Raw genomic sequence first — 19,558 nt, forward strand, 5'->3', positions numbered from 1 at the left:
GTATTCACTCACCCATCCAAATAATTGAAATCAGGTGTTCCAATCACTTCCATGGCCACAGGTGTATAAAATCAAGCACCTAGGCATGCAGACTGTTTCTACAAACATTTGTCAAAGAATGGGTCACTCTCAGGATCTCACTGAATTATAGGATGGTATTGTGATAGGATGCCACCTGTGCAACAATTCCAGTCGTGAAATTTCCTCACTCCTAAATATTCCACAGTCAACTGACAGTGGTATTATAACAAAGTGGAAGTGATTGGGAACGACAGCAACTCAACCACGTAAAATGACGGCACGGGGTCAGCGGATGCTGAGGCGCAAAGTGTGCAGAGGTCACCATCTTTCTGCAGTCAGTCACTACTGAACTCCAAACTTCACGTGGCCTTCAGATTAGCTCAAGAACAGTGCGTAGAGAGCTTCATGGAAAGGGTTTCCATGGCCGAGCAGCTGCATCCAAGCCATACATCACCAAGTGCAATGCAAAGCATTGGATGCAGTGGTGTAAAGTGTGCTGCCACTGAACTCTAGAGCAGTGGAGACGTGTTCTCTGGAGTGACGAATTGCGCTTCTCCATCTGGCAATCTGATGGATGAGTCTGGGTTTGGCGGTTGCCACAAGAACAGTACTTGTCTGACTGCATTGTGCCAAGTGGAAAGTTTGGTGGAGGGGGGATTATGGTGTGGGGTTGTTTTTCAGGAGCTGGTCTTGGTCCCTTAGTTCCAGTGAAAGAAACTCTAAATGCTTCAGTATACCAAGAGATTTTGGACAATTCTATGTTCCCAACTTTGTGGGAACAGTTTGGGGATGGCCCCTACCTGTTCCAACATGACTGTGCACCAGCGCACAGAGCAAGGTCCATAAAGACATGGGACCTCAACCTGATAGAACACCTTTGGGATGAATTAGAGCGGAGACTGAGAGCCAAGGCTTCTCGTCCAACATCAGTGTGTGACCTCACAAATGCGCTTCTGAAGGAATGGTAAAAAATTCCCATAAACACACTCCTAAACATTGCGGAAAGCCTTCCAAGAAGCTGTTATAGTTGTAAAGGGTGGACCAACATCATATTAAACCCTATGGATAAAGAATGGGATGTCACTTAAGTTCATAAGCGAGTCAAGGCAGTTGAGCGAATACTTTTGGTAATATAGTGTAGACCCACTTGATAACAGACATGGAATCTGGCCAATCCATGCTCTGCCAGGTTAGCTGCTTCTCCCATAATCCTGAAATACAGATTATTTTTCTTTGCTGTGGTAAGAACATAGGATAGCAGTTGTGGATGTTTTTTTTAACCTGGGAAAACTGAAGTGGGTAGGTTTTAGTATTAAATGCATAATTTCTGAAATAATTTGGATCATGCCCATCCAAAATAGATGTATATTGGGGCGGTAACATAAATGTGAATAAAACTGACATTCCACAGTAAAATTTGTTATATGGTGGGGATGCATCTGGAAAAAGTCTGTGTAACTTTGTCATATAGTCCTTTTGGAATTCAAACACACAACACAGAACCTACATCCAACTTTTCTGAGCTGGAAGAGAAATTTTAACTGTAACATGCACTTCCCTCAAATTTAAGATCTAGTCTAAAACTATTCAAAGATATCTGGTTTTGATAATGCAACACCATGGGTTCTCCAGTGTATTGTTAAAGTACAATATAAGGTGTTCATGGGTGAAGTGTTAAAATGGGTTTGTAAACCCAAAATAACTAAAGAAAAGTCAGTTCTAAGTTTATTTGACCCTATAAGGCATACTCCTAAAAGGCACAGGAGCATTTAGAAAATCATCTATTTCAAAATGCTGGAGAAAATGCTGGACGGAGTTAATAAATTTGAGTGAAGTAGCTAATGTAGAGCTTCACTGATGAGTGGATTGATGAATTATCAGCCCATCAGAAAAGTTAGCAACAGCTTTGATAATTTGGTAAAAAAAATCAAAGTGTTTTTATTGTCATACTACATAATCCAATATGCTGCAATTTTCAGATCCTAAAAATATGAGGATGTTTTCCTTCTTTGTGAAATACTTATCATAATTGAACAGGATTTACAGAGACTGGGATTAATGATCATCACATTGATCACTCTGTAGTAATAAAGGTAATGATTGACAACTAGCATGTTTGTAAAATGTAGTCTGGCACTGGATTGTAGCCGTTTAACCAAGCATGAATCAACAGGTGCTTTTCTAACGTAGGCCGAACATTTAAAGTGGCTTTTTGTTGCAGCTCTTGCTGTTTGTTATAAAGGAGTTGCTTTAGTGAGAGTGTTACATAGCCAGCCTGAACAATAACCAGTATGTTGGGGATTAATCACATTATTTTATTAGTTTTACTAAAATATGTAGAATATTTGTGGGGTTGTTATTGTGCTACTTCTGTGTTGTACTGATCAAACAGTGTGTCAGGTTGAAACAGTGTGCTTTATTCATGTTGGTCATCATGGGACGTAACTTATGAGACTATTTGACTATGAAAACAGTTTGTTTGAGCACAAGGCCTAACTGGAAGTGATCCAGTCACAGGTGCACGGTGTCACCAAAACTGAAACCTTAAATTATCAGAGCTGCTTTCAGTTCTGGTTGCAAAAGAAGTTGAACTCTTTATCTCTGTGGTGCTGCATAGATCATTTTTCATGTGTGTGATGATGCTTTCATTTTAGCACTGATTCTGTTTCTAGGATTGGCCGCAGCCTAACCCTGATATTATCGCTGTTGTCTTTTATACTCATTCAACAGGTCTGTTCAGTAAGTGTGATCATTCAGTGCATGGAGGGAAAGGACAGCTCAGCAGATTAGTGAGTAGACATAATTCTCTAACCAGAAGATGTTTTCAGTGGATCATGTATAAAATGTAATGAGATTAAATGGGGTTATAAACTTGGGTCAGTTGTAGCCAGGTCAGATTTTTTTCAAACCATCCTGTTAATCTTCTGCTTTGACTCCCATGACATTGATTACAGTCTTCATCCAACTCTGTTGACACTGCTGTATCCTTAAAAAAACTGCATGGCATTTTGAATTCACAGAAACACACACCCTCATGGATGTAATGTGTCTAGTAAGCTCAGTAGCTGTGGGTGTTGTCCACAATGCTGCCCACTCAAAGTTTCCAGACAGGCAGTAGTTTGGTGCCAACTGGGACTGAATCGAGGACAAGGCTGGTCATGACTCTGGACAAGTTTTCTGCTGGGTCTATAGTTGCAATGAGAGTTGTAGACAACATTAAAACTGTCTGATCTGAGTTTTTGCTCCTAAGATCTTTTGTTGTACCTCAGCCTGAACAGCCATGCAGGATTGTTGCAGCTGTGGCATCGGTGTTGAGCAGCACTGGTCACTTGTGTTGAGAATCTTGTTTTGTCAAAGGTATTTCTTTGCATCCTGGAAGTATAGAAGAGATTTCTGTTTCTGTAGTGAGTAACGTCCCATCCCCAGCACTCTTGACTCTGACTCCACATCGGCACATGCGACTGAACCAGAGTTGGACATTTAAGTCATTTCAATATTCTAGTTCTCTCATTACCTTATAAGCAAGCAATGGTTCTAGACTAATTACTAAACACTTGCTGCTGTCCACAAATCTGTGCTTATATCCACTGTGTTGATTTGACACATTGCAAATCAGTGATCAGTTATTCTGCACTTAATTTATTCATCTTTTCTACTTCAGCTCGACAAATGGCATCCTGTGGAAACCCTTTCCTTCCACAAAACATACTAGCAGCAAACCCCCAGTCATCATTTTTCTTGTACAAAGACTTCTCCATTCTGGTATCATTGAAGTGCGTGCTAACAAGATTAGCAAATGATGTGATGCAAGACTGCATATTATCTGGTTTCTCCTTTTACTTTAAGCACATGTTGTCAGGCGCTAAACAAGTATTTCTTTTGTGTAGGTTGAACACCACATCAAGCTCTCCACATTGTCTTCATCTTTTTCTCAAAGTGTTTCCTGACATCATGTTTCCTGAATGTAGCTTAGATGGTGTGGTGCATGTTGAGTTAACTGAGCTGAACTATTGTGGGCTAAGGCAACAGGTGCACAGGTGCCGAGGCTGGTTGGAGGAAAGCAGAAACCTTTTTTTCTGCCAAGGTAAAGCTTTTGGTTCTTTTAGAAAAAAAAAGTTTTCCAGTTTTGATAAAACTGCTGCAGTAGCTACATACAAGCTAACTGCTCTACAGACAGCCACTGTATACTGGCTTGCAGTAAAAATAAACCCCACCTGTGACTACAGCAAACTCAACCCGATGCAGGTTGGGAGAAGAGCAAAGCACAAATAAAACAAAACGGCTTTCAATGCATCTTTAAACTCTTTTGTAGCAAATAAATCTGGTCTAATTCTGATTAAAAAAAGATACTCATAATCTTTTTTATCCATTTTTAAAACCTCAATCTTTTCTGTCCCCAGCAGACAATGCTGCCCACCATATTGTTTTTGGCCGTGACAACCAATGGCAGACTGTTTCGTCATTATGTTTTGCTTCGCCAAACAGCACATGTCTATGCACTGACGATAGAGGAGAAGGCCTGAATAGCTCCTAGTGGAGAGAAAAGGAGACGGAGAGCCTGTGATGTGGCCCTCTGTGTCGCTGCAGACAGAAAATGCTTTGAACAGTGGCGGGCAAGAACCTTTTTTGTTCATATGTGAATGTTTTGAAGATCTTTTTGGTCACAGAATGATTATTTTTTGCTTTTTGGTCCCAAAGAGATGGGAGAACAAGTTTGTCCAAAAAACCCCACCAAAATCTCTATTGTTTAGTGTGTGCCACACATAAAAAAGTTAAATTTCTGTTAGTGTTTTTTTTTTTTGTCTTTATAGTCCCATCAGGTTTTTTTAATTCAAGTGACAATACTGCAGAAAACATATTCTTAAAGCCTGTGTTCTCCTGGAAAGAAGGATGTTAAGAGCTTGACTGTGCACCACAGGGTTGATGTTTTACAAGATTTTAAGATCAGTAAGTCCAGGCGAGACAAAACGGTAAATAATAGGGCTCAAGGGGTAGAAGCAATTTAATTACATGTTTAGCCAAATAGTGAAATAAATGCCTAGGAGCATCCTTAGCTGTGACAGCTTCATTTGAGTTAACCACAACACCACTTGCCATTGTTTACAGGCTTGCAGTACAACTAAACTCCGCCACCTTTCTCCTCCAATCGCTGATTGGTGGGGTCATTCTCAGACTGGGCACAATTGTTTTAGACTGGAGCTTTGCACGATGAGTCTGCCTGATGTTAGACATGTAATCAGGCCAGTCCATCAACTTTGCAAGGTTAGATTGATACAAGCTACATTTGAAATGAATGTGAACAGCCAAACAGATCTGAGCAATAAATCCAAAATATGCATGAAGGCTTACTGTGTGAATGTTGTCAAAGAAGGATGATGCAGTGTTACATGTTTTCTTTCGTAACTGGTGTGTTTGTGTATGTGGGAGGGAGATCATGGGATGTTCTGTGCTTGAAGAGTAAACATTAAGTAATTATAATTAATCACCAGTTCCGTATTACTGGATTTTCTCAACCACATCAGACCCCAGAGGAGGAGACCTGAGGTCCAACAGAGTACATGAAACTTTTCCTCTAAATGACATAATTTCCCAGCATGCACTGTAGCTAACTGCATCACTTATCTAGCCTTCTTCTCGGTGCATCTTCTTCCGTAAGTGAATCAGTGGGATAGTTTGCGTTTTGTTTCATGCTGCTCTGTGTGTAATTCAGTAAGTGTGATAGAATCACATGACCCTGTGCATGTCTGTGTGTGTGTGTGCATGTGAAAATGCGTGTGTGAATATAATTTGCCAGGGTTAAGTGTGTATGAATGCCTTTTGTGTGTGTGTAATCATGTCACTGTGAGTGGATGAATGCCCCCTTCATGCATTACTTCTCTACTTTGTGTGTGTATTTGAGAGTAAGAATGTGTGCTTGTTCCTTTACAGCATCCTCCTGAACACTGCAAACCAAAGCTGTGTGGTCGCTGCTCGGTTCTATAAAAATGTCTTCCAGCCAGGCCTTACTTTATTTCTGCACATCACTCGCTTGTAAAGCACTTTATGTCTTTAATTAAACAGCAATTAAGAAATGTTGCAAACATATCCCATAATTATAAGTATGTTTCATTTATCCATGGCTACTCACGTCATCATAGTCAGGTTATTACTAGCTTTGCCTGAAGCCTTGTTTGTTTGTGGTGTAATCTTGCTCATGGCAAAATGATTGAGCCTGCAGGATGAAACATGTAGAGATGAGAGCCTGAGTCAGATGTGCAGCAGAATCTGTCAGTGCTTGTTTGCTTCTTTTGTATTTGTTAAGATAAGGTATGGCATTGTAGACCCTCAAAAGTAAAGGTGAGAGAAGATCAACTAAGCATAAGATTACATAAGACAACATAAACATCACATGGATTATGTAATTGCTTTCTTAGATGACAGTGTACTAAACTGTTACAATAATGGGTTTACAAATTGTCCTTTATTCTTGTTAGGTGTCATTCTCTCCAAGATGACAGCCAGTTTTTCTGTCACTCCCTATTTTATAGAGAACTGCAAGTGTGCAGAGTGCTTTTAAGGTTTAACTTAATAATTAGTAAAATAAACATGCTGATGTCCATTGTGTAACCATGGTTTCAAAAATAATTTGTATAAAGAGATAATGGACATAACCTTGCACAGATTAACTTCAAGATTACTCAGTGAACAATTATCACGATCTGCAAATGGAGTCAGAAGGATTTAAGCTTTCACAATCATGATCAGATCATATTTCAGCCTTTAGAAATTTCAGTGGTGGATTTCTTTGCTTTCAGACCACAGCTGAAAGTCTGCAGAGTGACTTGATAAAGATATTTATAAAGACAACACTGCACTAGATACTTAACTGTTACCTTATGATTTATCCTTGTTTGTGAAACTCCATAACTTAGATAACCATGTTGCCCTATAACTAACTGAGTTTACTGATAGTATAACCAGACTCTAAATATTTATTAGGGCTGTACAATCAATTGTAATATATTAATTAGGGGTGGGAGAAAAAAATCGATTCAGCATAGTATCATGATATTTTGTCTGGCAATATATTGTATCATCTCATCCACCAATTATCGATTTTTTTCAAATGAATTGCTCATGTGAACTGATGTCTATGGTAATGGAAAATAAAGTCAATTGTTTCGAAAAATGTTTCTCCAGTGAGGTTGGCGGAGGTGACTGTCATAGAGCAGGAGAGAGTTGGTATAACAAACATGGCAGCATCAGGGGAAGGACAGGAATGCAAGCAGGGCATGAATGAGATGGACATGACACATGAGGTTTGCAAGAGCTGCTACATGAAAATAAAATACTGCGGAAATACGACAAAAATGAAGGCAAGACTAATGCTAAATCAGCTAAAAAATTGTATAGATCGCATAGAAGGTATCGCAATACTCACTCTATCACAAAATGTTTAAAATCGCAGTAGTATCAAATTGTGACCCAAGTATCGTGATAATATCGTATCATGGGGCCACTAGTGATTCCCATCCCTAGAATTAATTACCTTGATATGAACAACTGCAACAAACACATTGCAAAAGTCTGAATTTTAAAGCTATAATAAGAGCAAGGGATAGACAGATATCAGCCTGGACAATTATTTATGCCGATATGTATTTTCTCAATTATCAGTTTTGGCATTTTGTTTTAACGTTAATTGATCAGATTCATTCATTTAAAGGTGTGCTACCCACTGCAATGTGTGTCATCCCCTCAGGCTTGGTTTTCACTCTCTCTACCCTGCCCACATCACCAGCCCATCTTGCTGGCTTTCATATAACTTTGATATTAAGCTTAAATGAACCATTTAATGAAGCACATTTTAGATGAGAATGAATACTGACATTCCCTTCTCATAGGTTTTTGCTTTTGAATGCATATTGGAGATTATTGCTGCATCATGTTTTGACAGTTTGTTCGAGGCATGTGTTGGCCTGGTCAGGTTTTTGTTCTAATCCTTCTGGCCTAGTACTGTACACGTTTTCTAAGTTTTGTGTCTGAAATGTTTGCTGATACACCAGTAAAGCTTCTGTATTACAGTCCAGTTTGTTTGCATGCAGGCTGCCTTACTACAGAGCTGGACGGACAGGAAGGGGGAGAACTTTAACCCCAGTCTCCCCAGCTGACTCTGAGTGAAGCAGCCAGCCATGGATGACAGCTCCTCACTCGGAAAAGTCAGCAGCTCCACAGAGTCCGTGGCCACAGTTACCAGCGAGGAGTTTGTTCTGGTCCAGTCCAGTGCTGCTGGGTCACCTCAGGGCTCGGGAGGAAAACCAAGACTGAAGGTCAGAAACACACATGGGTACACTTTTAAACATGACTGTTATAATGGGATTTGTAATGTTTATTCTTAGAGAATTCAAGGCTGTTAGTTGGATTTGTAGCTGCAAGGTCTAACATAGCAACTAAAACAACATTTTTCTCATCACCCTAATCTTAAAACCTTGCTCTTATGTTTTTTTTAATGTGGTATAAATAAAAAAGACCTAATGGAAACAAGGTTGATGACATATCTTTGGCTCTTTCTATCTTTTTTCTCTTTTCCTCTCACTCAGATGTCTTGGAACGGTAGTGAGCAGCTGGAGAAAGCCATGGAGGAGCTGTTGGATGATGATGAGGATGAGGTGAAGGTGGAGAAGAGCAACGTTGAAAAGATGGAGAAGCACAGGGACCCAGAGAGCCAAGTTCTGGAGCCCCGACCCGCTGGTATACATGCATGGACATCTAAGCTCCATTAATAGGAAATATGGTTTTACTAACCAAAGGGTTTTCATGATACCAGACTAAGCTTAAACTGAAAAAAAGAAAATGTAGGCAAGCTTTATAAGAGACATAATTGATCCTTGAGTCTTAATGAAATCCCTAAAGGACTACAGAAACATCAGTATTTACTAACCAGTGAATTTTAAATCCACTTACAATGCTAAATATATTGTTAGCCTCATAGCATAATTGCCTAAGTCATATTTTAAGGTTTTCAGAAAAATAAGCCACGATGAATCAGCAGTCTTAGGAGAGAAGATCAGGCAGATTTCACAACTTGGCCAAAAAATGACTTGGGCAATTATGCTGTGAGGCTAATGAATTATAACTGATTATGTGTATTTCAGTCAGTCAGTTATTATAAAAACAGATTGTAACATTACAACACATGGCATCAAAAAGTCTAATACATTTTGTTAATCTGACAAGAAAGAAGTTAAAACCTGCCAGTCAGCAGTTGTCTGTGACTGAATTTTCACACTTTTTTCTAAATATCTTACACCCTCAGTTATGCCTGTGATGTTTTTTTTAGCATTTCTGCTGAGTTAACTGAGAGGAAACGGTTAGTACACTGCAGTGTAAAACTCAGTCAGCAGTGGAAGTCCAACTGTTGCTCTCATTGTTCTGCTTCCTGTTTGCAAAGTGTGAAAGTACAAGGTCTAGGGTCATTTTAGAGAGCCCCCCCAACTTCCTCTCACACCTCTGCATATCTTTATATATTCTCTTTTGTGTTTTTGCTTTCTTATATTGTCTCCTATTAAATGCAAGGCTGTGTTGCATATCTGACAGACTGCAGGATAAGACACTGTTAATGTGAAAAATAATATTTTCGTGATGCTTCAAAGTAAGGCTGAATGATGTTTTTAAAGGTGTTTCTTTGTGATTGTGATTTTTAAATGTTATGAAAGGGAATTAAAACAGAAAATGTAGTGCATTTATATACATTTATGAAGTTTAAATCAACTTCTACTGGTGCACCTAAAAAAAGATAAAAAAGTTTTTCCTGTGACTTTATTCAGCAATTCTTTGTACTTTGTGTTTGTTTTAATGTTGATGATTACAGCTTACATCTCACAAAAATAAAAAATCCACTAAAAATAATAGAATATCACATAACATAAAAAGCATTTGTAATACCAAAATGTTAACCTTTGCAGACCGGACTTTTCCACATCATTCTAATATTTTGAGATAGTGGATTTTAGATTTTTGTGAGCTGTAAGCTGTAATAATCAATATTAAATGAAAAAAGTATTGAAATTTTTCACTTTGTAGTAGATTAATCTAGAATTGGTAAAAGTTTAACTTTTTGAAGCAAGTCAAAAACTTTAATGTATGAACCTTTGCATGATATTCAGATTTTTTGAGATGCACCTGCATCATTCAGGCCTACTTTGACGTCATCCCAGACTCACAGGGTTTGCTGTTTAAAGCTACTAGAAAATCTGTTTTAATCAGTTGATTTAAGCATTGACGTGGTCTAACAGCAGGCTGAGGTGGAGCTGATGCAGGCATTAAACCTCCTGGGAGCACCTGCCAGTCAGTTCAGCCATGCCCATGATGTTACAGATTTTAGCATTATTTATTTTAGTATAATAAAAACAGATAAGTTTTATAAGAAATACCCTGTAAAGTTGTTGCAATGAAAGAAAAGAGTCATTCCAGTAAACATCCCATATAACATCCTTCCTGTCTGTCCACAGAAGTATGTCCCACACCCTCCAGCCCCACTGCTCCAGAGGAGGACAGTGTCCAGTTCAACAAACTGTCCTACCTTGGCTGCACCTGGGTCAAAGCCCCTCGCAACGAGGCCGAGGCACAGAGGGCCATGGCCACGCTGAGAGCCGAAAGTGCCATCCCTATCCCCATCACACTGCATGTCCCCTGTGGACCAGACGGCTCTGTCAGGTCAGATACACAAGTGAATATGGGCTGTTTGTGGAGAACTTTGCTCATTTAGATGAGATAAGGTGAACTAAAAGTAAAAAAACAAGCCTCAAGGGAAGATAAATTAGTTTTTGGTGATATATTGTAGCATATTTATACTACATATTTACCAAAAATGAAAAAAAAAAACATGTTAGAAATTTGGTTTTTAAACACTCTTTTTATTTGAGTTTTGGCTCTTGGATAACAAAAGTTTCTCCAAAATAAGGATAATCATCTTAGAAATTTGAATATAATTTCACACCATCACCTTTCATGGTTGATAGCAGACAGAAAAAAAGGTACAGTTATAGATGACGCAGATACAGCAAGAGTTTAAGAGAAAGTTTCAAAATGAAATATGGAAAATGAGACAGATACACCAAAGAGGAAATTAGTCATGGCATTTTTTGCATGTAGAAAATCGTTGACTTAAATGCTTTGCTACACTGAAGTTACAGTCCTGCTTTATGTTTCGACAGAACTTTTTTGATCCCAAAGAGGCATCAGCATTACCAGAAAGTAATGACAAATTTCAATAAAAGTCATACTTTTCTTTAAATATGATCTAAGCACGTTTTTATACAGCCAGATTTTCTTTCTGGTTTTGTTTAAGATGTTGTTTTGGTTGCTTTCTGAAGTTGTTTATTACTTTGAAGTACCAAAGCATGGTTTTAACACATAAATAAAATTCCCCTAGGATTGTGGACCAGGCTTCAGGCACAGAGATCGCCTCCTTTCCCATCTACAAGGTGCTGTTCTGCGCTCGTGGACGGGAGGGTTCGGTGGAGAGTGACTGTTTCTCCTTTACTGAGAGTTACCGGAGCTCTGAGGACTTCCAGATTCACGTCTTTTCCTGCCACATCAAAGAAGCTGTGAGTAAAATACATACTGTTTGTATTTTAAATTACACATGCAGCTTGCCTCATGACATTTAGTCTTGAAACATGTAGACACAAATGAGCTTAAAAATAGAAACAATGGCTTTGATTTCTGTCAATGTATTTATGTAGGTCATATGATGCAGACCTCCATTTTATGAATTTATACTGACTGTCCAGCTGAGGGCACTGTTGTCTTGCCTGTGTTTTATCAATCTATTTTCATTGTGTTTTAGCTTTACAACCATTTTTTCTATATCTTTTACTAATGTTCTGTTGTGACATATAGTTTTGTATTTCCAACTTGCTCATTTAGTTTATTTGCCCCCCCCTTCTAATTTTGTTCCTCCTTACCAGCTGCTGTTCTCTAATTTTACCATGCTCTCTTCCAATCACACCATATTTCCTCTTCCTCCCCATCCAGGTGAGTCGTATCTTGTACAGCTTCTCTACCGCCTTTAAGCGCTCCTCGCGGCCGGCAGACATCAGGGATGTTGGAACGTCTGGTCCACCAGACAGCGACCTCTACACCTTCACTGTCTCACTGGAGATTAAAGAGGATGATGGAAAGGGCAACTACAGGTGCTTGGTCCACACATACACACATTCAGAGATAAAAATAAGTCAGTCAAAGTATATAGGTGATGGTAGAAATTGTTTCCTTTATACATTTAATGTGAAAAAATGGATAATGTTGAATAAAGGTGTGGTGTGCCAGTGCTACAGATATGTTCACTGTAAAGCTTAAATGTTCTTTCACAGATATATACAGTGCATTCAGAAAGTATTCAGGCCCCTTTCCCTTTTTTCAGTTTTGTTATGTTGCAGCCCTATGCTACAGTGGTTTGAATTCATTTTTTTCTCTCATTAAGCTTCACTCAGTACACCATCATGACAAAGTGAATACAAAATTTGAGGCATTTTTGCAAATTAAAAACAACAACAACAAAAGAAATCTCACATTCTCAAAAGTATTCAGACCCTTTGCAACAAGGGTCTTTGCAACACTTGAAATTTAGCCTAGGTTCCTCCCTTTTCTCTTGATCATTGCTAAGATGTTTCTACTCCTTGTTTGGAGTCCACTTGCTGTAAATTAAATAGATTGGTCATGATTTGGGAAGGCACATACCTCTCTATAGAAGGCCTCGCAGCTGACAATGCATATCTGAGCAGAAACCAAGCCATGAAGTCAAAGGAACTGCCTGCAGAGTTCAGAGACAGGATTATTGCAAGGCACAGATCTTGGAGGCTACAAAAAGATTTCTGCTACACTGAGGGTTCTCAGTAGGACAGTGGCCTTCATAATTCTCAAATGAAAGCAGTTTGGCACAACCAGGACCCTTCCCAGAGCTGGGAGCCTGACCAAACTGAGCAATCGGGGAGAATGGCCTTAGTAAGAGAGGTGACCAAGAACCCGATAGTCACTCTGACTGAGCTCCAGAGATCCTGTGTGGATATGGGATAAAGTTCCAGAGAGACAACCATCCCTGCAGCCCTCCGCTGATTTGGGCTCTATGGCAGAGTGGCTTGACAGTAGCCTCTCCTCAGTTCAGAACACATGAAAGCCTGCTTGGAGTTTGCAAAAAATCACCTAAAGAACTCAGACTGAGAAACAAGATTCTGATGGTCTCAATTCTACACATTATGTCTGGAGGAAACCAGACACTGCTCATCACCTGCCTAAAAGCATCCCAACAGTGAAGCATGGTGGTGGCAGCATCATGTTGTGGGGGTGTTTTTCAGCAGCAGGGACCAGGGACTGGTCAGGGTTTAGGGAATACTGAATAGAGAGAGATACCCTCAATGAAAACCTATTCTGTAGCCCACAAGACCTCAGACTGGGATAAAGGTTCACCTTCCAACATGACAATAACCCAAAGCACACAGCCAGGACAACACAGAAGTGGTTCAGGGACAGCTCTGACTTGTGGAATCCTGTCCTGACCCTACTGAACAGTTTCTAAAGGGATCTGATAATGTCTGTCCACCGACAGTCCTCATCAAACCTGACCAAGCTTGAGAGGATTTGCAAAAAATGGCAGAAAATCCCCCAGTCCAGGTGTGCAAAGCTTGTGTCAAATTGAAAAAGAATTGAGGTTGTAATTGCTGCCGTAGGTGCCTCAACAAAGTACTGAGTAAAGGGCCTAAATACTTATGGCAATACGATATTTCAGTTTTTTTATTTATAACACATTTGCAAACATTTCTAAAATGCTGTTTTCTCTGTCATTGTGGGGTACTAAGTGTGGATTAATGAGAGAAAAAAATGAATTCCAATAGCATCAGGCTGCAACATGACAAAATGGATAAAAGTAAAGGATGTCGGAGACCTTTCTGAAGGCCCTGTATAAGGTAATTTATTAAGACTTTAGAGTTTATCAGCATAATAAGACAATCATTCCTCTTTTGTAGGCTTTAATAAATCAAGTATTTAAGAGATGGAGTTTTATTTTCTGTTTTCTTTGAACAATTAACCTGATAACTGTCCTAATAGACCCTCTGATACATAACACTCCTTAAAGAAAAGGGTTAGGAGTTGTGATCATTTTTATCGTTAACTTGTTAATACAAAGGGAGGGAAAACAAAATTGCATCATGTCTGCCTCCCTCAGGTTGTAGATTATAAACCCCCCCCCCTGTTTCTCTCCACAGTCCAGTGCCTAAGGACAGAGATAAGTTCTACTTCAAGCTGCGTCAGGGAGTTCAGAAGAAGGTTGTCGTTTCAGTTCAACAAATGTGCAACAAGGAACTCGGCATTGAGAGGTGAGGATGAGTTTGTGAAGAGATGACGCATGACAAGGTCCCAGCAACCTTCCTCCAAGGAATATTGATGAAAGATGTGCTAGATTTATTTCTTGCCTTATTTTAAGGACTTAACTTCTGTTTTGTTTATGATTACCCCTTTTTAGTCTGTATTTGACATTCGAAACGCTGCACATCACTTCACAAAATCATTGATTTTCTATATCCTCCTGCTTGATTACCTGCATGCAGTTTGAAAAAAAAGGATTGCTTTTTCTGCTGACTTTGTGCTGTAGCAGCTGTCACAAGGACAAATAAGCAAAAGGACATAAGTAGAACGCAAAACACAGCTATAAATATGCTGTATGTACACACAGCACACAATCTTTAACCTTATTTTTAAATTTCATAAGGTAGAAATACATAAATCAGTTTTCTAAATGAAATACTGCTTTTGACTGCCTCCTTTTCCAAGGACACTGCCAACATCCAGTGGTCATAGTAACACAGAAAGACATCATAAAACCACACAAACCATTTCTATTCAGAGAAATACCAAGTTAAACAAGAAACTTTAGCACTTAAATAACTTTCAACTGCTTTCAGTCACCCTCTGTTTTATGTTTCATACTTCAGCAGTGTTAAAGAACTAGGTCATCCTCATCTCTCCTCCTCATCTTTATTCCCTCACCTCTTCCTGCTGTCAGAGGGAGACAGACACCTGCTCTCTTCTTCATTTTTAGTGTCAGGTGTTCAGGGGTGATCATTGTTAGGGATGATATGCCCATGTGTTGTTTCATTAATATTCATAACAGGTTTATACTTAGTCATTATGGATAATTAGATGGAAATGTGGTGGGTGAAATATGTGGAAACATTTTCAAACATGTCACCTGTGAGCAGCTGAAGGTGTAAAAATAAACAAAAGCCTTATATAAAAGTCATTACGTACAAACTTACAAATCTGTTGTCACAAAAATTGATCTATACCAGTGGTTCCCAACCTAGGGTCCAGGACCCCCTAGGGGGGCGCCAGATAAGATCATGACAAATCTTTCCTGAAATAGCTTATACAAAAGCCTTTTGGTATAATCAACATATATTAACCTATTTGCTTTGGGTTTTGTCTATGAAACAGTTAAAATTGATGTTGATTTTTGACAGTAAGTGATCAATTTTTAATTGATGTGGGTCTTGGGGGGGCTTGGCTTTTCTTAGATATAAGCGAGGGGGCCTCCAGGAAAAAAGGTTAGGAACCACTGATCTATACTATCAAAACTCAATGCGAGCCACTCTGCATGAGTGCTTTGTAGCTGGAAATGTATTCGTATGAAATCAAAATATATGAAGCTGAGTAATTTAATGATCACTCAAGGGGAAATTGTAGAATAAAGGGAAAATAAAACTGAATATTTTTATTTTAATGATGAACTGGAAGCAACATAAATTGCCTTGATTCATTTATGATGGCTGGTAGGATATACTGTTGATACAAAAGACTGACATTGCAGTGAAGGCAGGGAGCTAATTACCTGTAAGAGGCTTGGACGTGCTAGGCTGCATTCCAGCCGGTAGCACATTTTCAAGGTTTGTTTAAAATGACTTATTTAGACATTTCCAGTTAAAAACACTGCACACGCCTGTGAGATTCAGTGGTTACTTACTGCTTTACATACCTGTTGCAGTATTTGGCTGAATGTGAGCAGAATGTATAGCCCAACCCATGCCATAACACTGCCTCTTCCATGTTTGACAAATGATGTAGTATGCTTTGTAACATAAGCTGTTCCTTTTGGTCACTTTACTTTCTCTTCTCATCATTCTGTTATGAGTTTATCTGACCAGAGAATCTAATTCCAGATCTGTGGAGGCTTTTTCAGATATTTTCTGGTAAAGTCTAATCTGGCCTTCCTGCTTTTGAAAATTACCAGTGGTTTGCACCTTGTTGTAGAGCCTCTGTATTTACATTACTGAAGGCGTCTCTTTGTTCTAGACTTAGACAATGATACACCGGCTGCCTTCAGAGTTTTCTTAACTTGCATTGAGGTTGTTAAGGAAGTATCTTTTGTATGGATGCTTCCTTGGACTTCACATTGATAGCGGATAGATGATGGTCTATCCTCTAGCTTTTTTTAAAATGTTTAGAATAGTGTCTCACAAGGGTCCATCTTGTCCACCTTATTTCTTATAAATGTGAATATTTTATAGAGAAAGGTCATTGACATAAAGTTTCGTTTTTCTGCTCTAGATACAGTTCTACATGCATCAACGTCTTCCTAAGAAAATTGAACTAATGAACTAAAATTGCATTTAATGCTGTCCAGAGAAATCTCTGTAACTTAAGACCTCTACGGTGCCTAAAAAGTATTCACCCCCTTGGATGTTTTACCCTTTTTATTGGTTTTGTAAATCAGTCATGGTCAATATGATTTGGCTTTTTTGACAAAAATATCACAAATGAATGTCTTTAATGTCAAAGTGAAAGCAGAGTATGTAATATCAATTAAAGAAAAATATGTACAGTAAAAGAAGTGATTGCATAAATCACCCTGTTTAAAGGGACTGACCTAATTCAACAATTTCCACCCAATTGGTGTTAGTAGTCTCAACATCAGTGAAATTGGGATCACCTGAGTGCAGTGAATGCGTCTCAAGTGACTGCAGTCTTGAATGTCTAGTTTCTGGTTATTCACTATTCTTGGCTACCATTGCACCATGAAGACAAAAGAACACTCCAAGCCACTCTGAGAAAAGATGAAAGAAAAGTATAAGTTGGGGGATGGATACACAAAAATTCCAAGGCACTGAACACCCCTTAAATTCAGTTGAATAAGGAATGAATATGGCAAATGTGTAATCTGCCTAGATCAGGCTGTCCTAACAAACTGAGTGACTGTGCAAGAAGGAGACTAGTGAGAGAGGCCAGACACCTATGACTACTCTGAAGGACTACTCTTTTAAATCAAGGTTGAAGACACACCTGTTCACCGCTGCCTTTGACTAAAAACTTTTTACTTTTCAAATTTTCCATTTTCGCTCGAACCCTGCACTGTAACTTTTATATGTGTGTTTTCGTTTTTTTTTTTAGTTTTATTTGCTGTTTTTATTGCCTTTTACATTCTTTTTTTAAATTGTTTTAAGTTAAGAGCTTGGAGCTCAGATAAGGATCTGGTATTGGCCAGAAACTTGAAACTGTCTGGGACAGAATTAGGTCTCCAGACCAATGTTGAGAGGGATCCAGGTTTTTATCTTTTGTGGGTCTTAAACTTATTCAGCACTTGATAATCTTCAGCCCTTTTATCTCCTTTATTTTACTTAGAAATTACAAAATAGAGGTTTTAATTGCTACAAAAGCTGCTACAAAATACTACAGTGTCTGAAACTGTATTATTCATAAAAACAAGTTATTCACTGTATCGTCTTTTACACTTACATCCTTAACAAGATTTCCAATATGCCTCCTATTATTCTCAAACATCTGCTGTTAAACCATTGATAAATAAGTTGTCTGTGTTGTTTCTAATGGAAAACTTCATAACAAGTGCCACAAAAATGTTTTTACAAAATCCATCAGTGCTGTTTGTTCAATTAAGTTGTTTCATTTACTTGCCAAATGAGTCTGACTCACTCTGCTGGAGTGTGCAGACTCCAGCTCTGCAGTGACATTGATTGGTTATGTTGCCTCCTGTATCCTCCATCCAGGTGTTTTGGGATGCTGCTGAGCCCAGGACAGAAAGTCTGCAACAGTGACATGCATCTATTAGATATGGTGAGCAGAGCCCACCTGAGCACATTTTATTGGCAAGACACAACACCATACCTCATGATTGGTTCAAAAAAGTTGTGCTTCATCAGTTAACATACGAGTCCCTGTTGTTTTTCCATTACAAGTGCAGTACTTTATGCTTAGAAGACAGTATTATTGGTGAATGTATTTTACTACCTGTATATATGACATTTAACATTCATAATGTACACAGTTTTCTTTTCTTTTTCTTTTTTTTTTTGGCTATTTACTGACGTCTGTTTTTAATATAAAACCCACAGGAGTCAATGGGGAAGAGCTCTGACGGCAAAGCCTATGTGATCACAGGAACTTGGAACCCAAACATGGCTGCTTTCCAGGCTTTAAATGAAGACACGCCTAAAGGTGAGATCCATCTGTATTAATGCATGGCAATTAATCCATTTTTAGATTAAATCACAACATGGCCTGCTGCGATTATCAAATCACAGAAGGTGCAATATTTTTAATCTGAAATGTGTCAAAATACCGTTTAATACACATTTGTGCTGCAGAAGCTGCTATGCTTGACACATTTTGCAAACATTCAAGTGTCATTTTTTTCTAGAAATGTTAGCAAAAACTCAACAATTCATAATGCATTTGCAGTATGAGTCAGAATAATTGCAGTTAGATTTTTTTTTACAAAATAGCTCATCCATCGTTGTCATGATAAGTGCTTATCAGGCTGTAAGTTGAATAAATAAGTTGATTTACCACTGATTTACGTAGATAAACAAGAATATGTAATTCATATTGATCCATGCATCATCTAATTTCCACCTAACATAAAGGTCTGGCCCACATGAAATAATGTTTTACTTTTTAAGTATTATAGTTATTATATAGAATGATTTATCACTTGTGTTTGCTGAAAACTACACAAGATGAAGAACTTAATTATTGCATGTTAGATAAATATTGCAACATTGGTACATAAGGATCTCAATTAGATTCTTTTTCAATGTCATTCAGCCCTATTCTGTCTATAGAATAGCTGTAAAATAGTCAAAGTGCTAAGGTTTATTGCAGTGAGTACAGTAAGATCATCAAAACCACAAATTTAAAAAAAAATTAAAAGTTCTAGATTATTTTCAAACCATTTTTGAAGACATGGGAGTCAAGTATATCGGTGCCTAAATTAACTGTCATGTACTGTTTTCTAACCATTTCATCCTCTGGCTCCTCCTCCTTAACAGGAGTGTATTTGTTTTCACTTGTATGTCTGTATTTACATTTCCTATGCTGTCTTTGATAAATGTGTTGTACATCAGCATCTGCTGCTGCCCTATTTTCCCTCAGAATAATACCAAAGATGATTTTTTTCCAAGTTCTCCTTATTTAGGTATGCATAGCATCTTTTTATGGGATGCCAGTGATTTTTTAAATTTACTTTACAGTTTATATTTTGAGTTTT

At 38.4% G+C, this 19,558-nt stretch overlaps 1 protein-coding gene across 2 annotated transcripts in view; it reads left to right on the top strand.

Moving 5' to 3' along the window:
• Window positions 1-19,558, top strand: part of rabgap1l (RAB GTPase activating protein 1-like) — a 172,556-nt gene that overhangs the window by 1,672 nt on the left and 151,326 nt on the right. The window contains exons 2-10 of one of the 2 annotated variants that reach the window (XM_041792372.1): window positions 2,752-2,810; window positions 8,106-8,330; window positions 8,601-8,751; window positions 10,512-10,716; window positions 11,435-11,609; window positions 12,040-12,197; window positions 14,268-14,378; window positions 18,060-18,126; window positions 18,405-18,507. In XM_041792372.1, the coding sequence (XP_041648306.1) occupies window positions 8,193-8,330; window positions 8,601-8,751; window positions 10,512-10,716; window positions 11,435-11,609; window positions 12,040-12,197; window positions 14,268-14,378; window positions 18,060-18,126; window positions 18,405-18,507 (1,108 nt within the window). In that variant the 5' untranslated portion in view covers window positions 2,752-2,810; window positions 8,106-8,192. The remainder of the gene's footprint in view (window positions 1-2,751; window positions 2,811-8,105; window positions 8,331-8,600; window positions 8,752-10,511; window positions 10,717-11,434; window positions 11,610-12,039; window positions 12,198-14,267; window positions 14,379-18,059; window positions 18,127-18,404; window positions 18,508-19,558) is intronic. The other variant, XM_041792373.1, reaches the window with a different exon arrangement.

This window comes from Cheilinus undulatus, linkage group 7, assembly GCF_018320785.1.
Source record: "Cheilinus undulatus linkage group 7, ASM1832078v1, whole genome shotgun sequence".
Classification (NCBI taxonomy): Eukaryota; Metazoa; Chordata; class Actinopteri; order Labriformes; family Labridae; genus Cheilinus; species Cheilinus undulatus.